General features: G+C 52.5%; 1 protein-coding gene across 1 annotated transcript; it reads left to right on the forward strand.

Annotated features, from left to right (window-relative positions):
- Window positions 1-2,293: 2,293 nt before the first annotated feature.
- LOC128949423 (olfactory receptor 14J1-like) lies at window positions 2,294-6,873 on the forward strand (the record flags this gene model as incomplete). Its single annotated transcript, XM_054294284.1, has 2 exons — window positions 2,294-2,746; window positions 6,865-6,873. Coding segments are annotated over 2 exons (462 nt in total), but the record flags the coding sequence as incomplete, so codon positions are not given.
- Between the last annotated feature and the right edge of the window lie 1,539 nt (window positions 6,874-8,412).

Consider the following 8,412-nt stretch of genomic DNA (forward strand, 5'->3'; position numbering starts at 1 on the left):
AGCCTGGGCTAGGAGGGTGATTGAGCTCTTGCCAGGGGACAAATTTTCCCAGGGTTTGAATGAATAATTCTCTGCCTCTAGGAAAGTTAAAATTCCATTCCTGGAGGCTTCTCCTAAGGCTGGCACATCCCACAGTTTCCATGATCTTTTGCAAGCCCTCACCCAGTTCCTCCTCTGCAGAGGAGGCGGCCATAGGGCAGACAGGGGAGTATCTGCAGGCGGCAAGGGCAGGCAGCACAAGTGACGAAGAGGTTAAAGGGGTGGGGTGGGCGGACAGGAGAGACCCCATCAGGGGAGAAATCTGCACAGCCCCTGGACACGGTGAGTCTCTGGCTGCAAGGCAATGCAGGTGAGTTCCTGGAAGTGTCTCTGACAATGCCAGCACTGACAGGACCTGTCAGGATGGCTCTCCTGGATGTCCTGGTGTGGAGCAGAACAAGCTCCAGAGTGAGGCTTCCCTGCTGCCCCCTCAGAGGCACAGGACAGGTCCCTGCAGGGACAGGCAGAGCTGCCCCAGGGCCGTGGGGTGGAGATGGGCTCTGTGAGCCCTGGCAGGGAGCGGAGCTGGGCACAGCGAGACGCTGCTGGCAGCAACAGCCCCACTCAGCAGAGACACGGGCAGGGAGGGACAGGGAGCTGCTGCCACAAATGCTGGCCTGGGGGATGTGGCACCTCCCTGCTGTCCCTGTGGCTCAGGCACCTTCCCCCAGCAGCTCCTCCCTGGGCTCCTTTCCCATCCTAAACAGAGCTCCTGCCCTCATCCCACGGGGGCTCGGCTGTGCAGAGCCCCTGCAGCAGCCAGAGCCCAGGGAAGGAAGGACAAGCCCCTGATTTCCATCAGTCTCTATGTCCCTGCTGTCCCCTGGCAGGAGCATTGTGACATTTCTCTGCCATCTCCAGGTGCCTGTGCTGTCCTTGTTGCCACCATTGGGGTTTCTGAGGCAGAGCCAGGGTTTGGGGCTGGCAGGTGCCCGTCCAGGCAGGGACCCCTTGGATCCTGCTGCGGAGATGTGTCTGTGGGAGCAGAGTGCCCAGGTGCCCTCAGGGCCGTTCAGCTCATTCCCTGGGTGTCCTGCAGGGCTGCAGGGTGCTCTCCAGAAGGGCACAGCTCTCCTGTGCTGTTTCTGGGCTGCCTGGGATCCCCATGGAGGAGACAGCTCAGTGGCAGGGCCAGGGAAATGCTGCTGGGCAGCTGCACCTGGGCACTGCAATGATCCCTCTGTGCACCACCATGGCAGGAGACAGCTGAGATCCTCATGAGGCACTCTGGGAGAAGGCGAGGGCTCTGTCCATCTGCTCTCTGCCCAGAGCCCTCTGCCCTCAGCACTGCCCTGTTTCTCTGAGGGGAACTCCTCTGGGTGCCTCTCCTTCAGCTCCAAGCTGCCAGCAAGGGGCAGCTGAGAACAGCCCTGATGGGCAGAGCTGCTCTCTTGTCCCTGCACTGAGAGTCCATCCCTGTGCCTCTCACACCCACACGGTTTCATCTGCAGTGCTTTAGAAATGTCAGGGATTTCAAACACTCACAACCACTCCTAACTGTGGCAGGTGCAACTGGATGAAAAAAGACAAGGACTTTCCTCAGCTCAGTTCTTCAGATGGGCAAATTGCAAACAGCAGGACTGAAAAGCATTCTGGTGTTTCAGGAGTCCATTTAATTGGTGATCACCCAGCCTTCTCAGTTGCCTCTCACTGAACAAAAAGAAGGAATCCTCTGGAGCCTGTTTGGGAGCCCCTGGTCTCAATGCCTGAAAAACCCAGGTCCCAGGTGAGGAGAATGCAGAGAAGTGGTTCCAAAAAGAGAGATCCTGAATGTTGAATTGCTGTAGGATATGCAATATATCTTGCTCTGTGTTGAGCCCGGCTCTGTCCTGCCTTTTCCTCCTCAGCAGAAAACCATTTCCTAAGGCAGCAAATGTTCAACAGCAGCTCCATCAGGCACTTCCTCCTGCTGGCATTGGCAGACACGCGGCAGCTGCAGCTCCTGCACTTCTGCCTCTTGCTGGGCATCTCCCTGGCTGCCCTCCTGGGCAACGGCCTCATCATCAGCACCGTAGCCTGCGGCCACCACCTGCACACGCCCATGTTCTTCTTCCTGCTCAACCTGGCCCTCAGCGACCTGGGCATGATCTGCACCACTGTCCCCAAAGCCATGCACAATTCCCTCTGGGACACCAGAGACATCTCCTACTCAGGATGTGCTGCACAGGTTTTCTTCTTTCTCTTCTTTATCACAACAGAATTTTCCCTCCTGACCATCATGTGCTACGACCGCTACGTGTCCATCTGCAAACCCCTGCACTACGGGACCCTCCTGGGCAGCAGAGCTTGTGCCCACATGGCAGCAGCTGCCTGGGCCAGTGCCTTTCTCAATGCTCTGCTGCACACAGCCAATACATTTTCCCTGCCCCTGTGCCATGGCAATGCCCTGGACCGGTTCTTCTGTGAAATCCCACACATCCTCAAGCTCTCCTGCTCCAAATACTACCTCAGGAAAATAAAAGTTTCTGTTTTCACTGTCTCCATAGCTTTTGGTTGTTTTGTGTTCATTGTTTTTTCCTATGTGCAGATCTTCAGGGCTGTGCTGAGGATCCCCTCTGAGCAGGGACGGCACAAAGCCTTTTCCACCTGCCTCCCTCACCTGGCTGTGGTCTCCCTGTTTTTCAGCACTATCGTGTTTGCTCACCTGAAGCCCCCCTCCATCTCCTCCCCATCCCTGCATCTGGCAGTGTCAGTTCTGTACTCGTTGGTGCCTCCAGCCCTGAACCCCCTCATCTACAGCCTGAGGAACCAGGAGCTCAAGGCTGTAATGTGGAGACTGATGACTGGATGGTTTCAGAAACAATAAACTGCTGGCCAGTTTCTGCAAGTCACTCCTCATAAGAGTCATCTTTGATAGTACTTGGGTTTGGTCGTTTGTTCTTTTTATTCCTTTGTTTTAGTTTTTAAATATTGTCCACAAAGGCATGCCATTGTTTGTGCCATTTCTCATTTTGTTTCTCTCCATCTTCCCTGTGGCCACAGATTGTACCAATAAGGACCTGTGCTCTCAGTGGCTTTAAATAAACTAAAGGATCTCCCAGAAAAGTTTTCTGCAGAGATACCCATTTCCTTGCCTACTATGGACCTGCAGCAGCAATGTCTGTGTGCAGAGCTGGGGGTATGTCAGGGGCTGCACAGCAGCTATGCTCCTGCTGGCCACACCACTCCTAATCCAGGCCAGGAGCCATTGGCCTTCTTGCCCACCTGGGCACAGTGCTGCCTCATGTCCAGCCTGCTGTCCATCAGTGCCCCAGGTCCCTTTCTGCCTGGCCGCTGTCCAGCCACTCTGTCCCCAGCCTGTAGCGCTGCAGGGGTTGTTGTGGCCAAAGTGCAGGACCTGGCACTTGGTTGTGTTCAACCTCACCTTGTTGGATTTGGGCCCTGGATCCAGCCTGTCCAGGGCCCTCTGCAGAGCCCTCCTACCCTTGAGCAGATCCACACTCGCACTCAACTTTTGATATCCCTTGCTTCATGGGCCCCTGGAGTGTCACAAGGGTCTCCATGATTCCAGGAGGTTCCACAGAGTCACAATGGCCTCTTGATTCTAAAGGGCCCCTCGGTTTCACAGTGTTCTGTGTTCTCCCTGGACCCCGCAGTGTCACAATGGCCTCTTAGTCCCAAGGGGCACCACATTGTCAAAACTGTTTCCTTCATTCCATGAGTGTGCTCAGTGCAAAAATGGGCTCTTTGTTCCATGGGGCCCTGCATTGTCAGAATGGCCCCATTGTCACACAAGGCCACACAATGTCACAACAGTCTCCTCATTTCTACAAAGCCACACAGTGTTACAACAGTCTTCTGAATTCCATGAGGCGGCAGAGTCCCAAAATGGACTCCTTGGTTTGATTTAGCCCTGCACTGTGAGAAGAGACCCTTGGTTTTATGATGCCACGCAGTATCACAATCATCACAGAATCACAGGCTGCAAAAGACCTTGGAGATCAGCAACTCCAACCTGTGACCCAACACCACCTTGTCACCCAGACCATGGCACTGAGTGCCACATCCAGTCTTTCCATAAACACCTCCAGGGACAGCTCCAGTGAGTCCATCAGCTCCCTGGGCAGCCCCTTCCAATGGCCAATCGACTTTTCTGTGAAGAACCTGTTCCAAATGTCCAGTCTAACCCTCCCTTGGCACATCTTAAGCTGTGTCCTCTTGTCCTGTCACTGTTCCCTGTCAGAAGAGCCCGATCCCCCCTTGGCTGCGCCCTCCTGTCAGGGAGTTGCAGAGGGTGAAGAGGTCTCCAATGAGCCTCCTCTTCTCCAGGATAAACAACCCCAGCTCCCTCAGCCACCCCTCATAGGACTTGTGTTCCAGACCCCTCACCGGCCTTCTTGCCCTTCTCTGGACACACTCCAGCCCCTCCATGGCCTTCCTAAATTGGGGGCCCAGGAATGGACACAGCAGTAGAGGTGTGGCCTCAGCAGTGCTGAGTGCAGGGGAAGAATCACTGCCCTGCTTCTGCTGGCCACACCATTCCTGATCCAGGCCAGGAGCCATTGGCCTTCTTGCCCATCTGGCTCAGCAGGTCCCCAGCTGCTTCCTTCTGGATTTCAGGGGGGCTGTTCTGCTCCCTGTGCCCATCCACCAGCTCAGGAGAACACTTGTCCTGAGGGCAACCTGTCCTAATGTTGAAAACTGGGGCAAAGAAGGTGTTAAGCAGCTCAGCTTTTCCTTATCCTTAGTTACTCTACTCCTCACTGCATCCAATAAAGATTAGATGTTCTACTTATCCGTCCTTTTGCTATTAATTTATTTTTAAAAACATTTTTTAATATTTTTCACAGAAATGGCCTGGTTAAGATCTAATTGACCTTTCACCACTCTACTTTTCCTTCTGCATGACCTAACAACATCCTTAAACACTTCCTAAGATGCCTGATCTTCTTTCCAATGGTGATTCACCCTCTTTTTTCCTGAGTTCCCACAAAAGTTCATGCCCAGCCAGGACAATAATTTTCCTCTCTGGTTCAACTTCGGCACAGAGGGACAGGCTGCTCCTTCCCCCTTAAGATTCCTTTCTTGAGGTGTATCCATCCTTCCTGGACACCTTTGTTTTTAAGGGCTGTTTCCCGTATAAAATGAGTACCTGATTCAGTACTCTCCAAATCTGCATCCTGAATCCAAGGTCTGCCCTCCCTAATTCCAGTGATAAAGTTTTGTTGCTGCCCCTACTTCTTTCACAGAATATTGGAAACTTGATTATTTCATGGTCACTGGACGGAGGCAGCCTTCAACCACCATATCTCCCACCAGCCCTTCTCTGTTTGTGAACAGCAGCAGACAGAGCTTTCCTTGGGAGTGGGATTGTTACCAAAAATTTGGCACAATAATATAACTCCATTACCCCAGTGTAGCATTAAGAAGCAGCATTCTTTATTTGGCCAGATGCACAGGGGGATAGCTCTTCCCAAAGCCATGCATGCTGAGGGCAGGAAAATTTCTGTTTACATTCTGTATTTTGCACACATATTCATTGATTTTCCTGAACTAAAGAAACGTATGATAATCATGTCTCCAAAATCATTAACATATGTCCCCTCCCCTTTTGCATGCATTCTCCTGTCCTGGGGGGTCTCTGGTGGTCCCTGGTGCTCATGGACCCCAATGTTCCAGTGGGCCTGGCTGAGATGGCAGGACACTGAGGCTGGTGAATTTCAGTTCTCCTTCTCACACAATGGGCATTGTGTGGTTTCCACAGGCCTGGGGTTTTGGAGAACCAGCATTGTGTGTGTTCACCTGGTGTAGACAATTTATCATCTGGTAACATGAGATCACAGAGTGGGCTATGACATTACAGAGTGAGTTATGTGATGTCATCAAGCAGCTACGGCATCATAGGCTGTCTCTGTGACATCACAGAGCCAGCTGTGAAACCACAGGGCAGAGGTCAGACATCATAGAGGAGATAATGACAACACAGAGTTGGCTGTGACATCAGAGACCATCTGTGTGACATTGATAATGAGTTGTGACATCACAGAGCAGGCTGTGACATCACGGGGAGGGGGTGGGAGCGTGACGTCACAGAGCGGACTATGACACCAGAAGGTTGGCTGTGACATCAGAGACCATCTGTGTGACATTGATAATGAGTTGTGACATCACAGAGCAGGCTGTGACATCACAGGAGATCTGTGTAAAGTCACTGGGTTGGTCACTCTGCCCCAGCTCCCCCTAACAGTTTCCCTCTAGAAGTCCAATGCTGCTCATGCCCAGCAGGGTCCCTGTCCCCCTGGTGTAGTAAACACCACAGGTTTAGCAAAGGAGCCATGAAGGATCTGAACAATAGGAATGCAGACACAGCAGCAAAGAAGCTTCCTGACTCCATGGACATCTGCCCTATAACCTATCCCTATAGCCATGTAAGTCAATATCTTGTTAACCCTACTATTGGTCACTTATGGTCCCTCTAACCCTTTGCCATTGGTCAAGATTGGATTGGGGCCAAGGCTATAAAAGTAGCATATTGTACCCCTACTAACTTAGAAGAAGAAGAAGAAGAGCTGAGACCCTTCACGGACCCCTCCAATAAAGCCATCTTTGTGGAATGGCCAGTGTCTTCTTCTTTCTCCTCTCTTTCCGTCTGCTGAAGCCTCAAGCCAAGGGCAAGCTGCCTAGCAAGCAAAGCTGAAATCATAAAAGCTGGCTAATCACTATAAGAGCTGAATATCCCCCTGCTTGCTAGGGGCTGACCCGCGACCTTGATCTAAGCGAGCTGGCCTCTGGCACTCCGTCCCCTTGGGGGCTGAGCTCTGGAGCTGTAATACCTTGCCCTAGGATAAGACCAATTAAGGCTTCATTACCCTGGAATCCCCCCAGCCCACGTAAAGGCACAGCCCCCCTCAAGGATGTTCCTAAAGATCAACCCCAAAAGCTGACATGAGGACAAGGGGCAAGGGCCGGGTGACCAGGACATCCGGGATGTGGATTATCCAGGTCACTGGGGCCTGGTTTGGGGTCCCAGGACAGGAAAGATGTCTGGCAGCTGGAGCAGGGCCTGGGAAGGGCCTCCAAGGTGAGGCTGGAGCCCTTGGGCTGTGAGCAGAGGCTGAGGGAGCTGGGCTGGTCCAGCTTGGAGCAGGGAAGGCTGAGGGGCTCCTCATCCCAGCCTGGCAGTGCCAGCCAGGAGGGGATGGAGAACACAGAGCCAGGCTCTTCATCGGGGGGCCTGGGGGGAGACAAAAGCCAATGGGTGGAAGGGGAAAGAGGAGAGATCAGCCAGGACAGGAGGAGATGAAATGAGTCAGGCTGGTTTCAGCATTTTCTCAACACCAAAAGCAGCCTGAAACCCTTCTCCATGTACCACTGACAGCTTTGCAAATCAGGAACTGTTCAGGCTGCTTTGCCCCTACTCCAGGATGGGCATCCTGATACAAGAACTTCACTGTGTTTATATCTATCACAGAAACATATTTTTCTAAAAGATATTTTAGTATGGAAATCACTTGCGGATGGTGGACATGTCAGACGCTGCTGAGACCATGCACATGGCTCAGGGAAGAGCATGATTGTTATTGAATTGTGTCCTGTTCAACCATGGTCTGTTGGCCATAAAGAGAAACTTTCTCTGCTCTGAGTCCCACCAGTTCCTGACCGCCAAAGGACACAAACCTGGTGAGTTCTGGCTCCCACTCCAGTGGTGGCACTTGCACCTCCCTCCATCCCCAGAGCAGAGCTCCCTTGTCCCAGAGAGTCCCTGGCAGTGCAGGGATGAAGGAAACAAGACAGGCTGTGGGGATCAGGGGCAGGGCACAGCCAGGGATTTGGGGTGGTTGTGAGCCCAGGGCAGGACGTGGCCCTTGGCCTTGGGGAACCTCATCCCATTGTCCTGGTCCCATGGCTCCAGCCTGGCCAGATGCCTCTGCAGAGCTTCCTGCCCTCCAGCACAGCCACACTGCCACCCAGCTTGGGCTCACCTGAGAACTGACTGAGGGTGCCCTCGATGGCCTCATCCAGATCAGCAATAAAGAGATTTCACTGACCTGGCCCCAATCCTGAGCCCTGGGAACACCCCTGGATGTGACTCCATTCCTCAGCTGCTCTGAGTGACAGGGGTTGGATGAGGGAAATGGTGGGGAGGGGGTAGAGACAAAATGTGATTGATTGCCAGCCATGAAGGGTCTTGATTTTCATACCTGTTCAGACTGCATGAGGAGGGGCTGGGGATCAATATCTACTGGGGATTGCTGATACCAATCTATAAACAGGAAAAGAAAACTAAACACGACTAAATAATTCTGTCTGCATTGTTTTCAATATCATAGATTCACTTTGAATACACTTCTTAAATTTGTCTAATTAAGCACAGAAGAACTGAAGATTTGAATTATTCCCTCAGCCTTCTCCTGTTTGGGTGTTTTGAACAAA

The sequence above is a fragment of the Melozone crissalis genome, unplaced genomic scaffold (assembly GCF_028551555.1).
Source record: "Melozone crissalis strain CALT ecotype California unplaced genomic scaffold, PUWL_Pcris_2 ptg000231l_1, whole genome shotgun sequence".
In the NCBI taxonomy this organism is placed as follows: domain Eukaryota; kingdom Metazoa; phylum Chordata; class Aves; order Passeriformes; family Passerellidae; genus Melozone; species Melozone crissalis.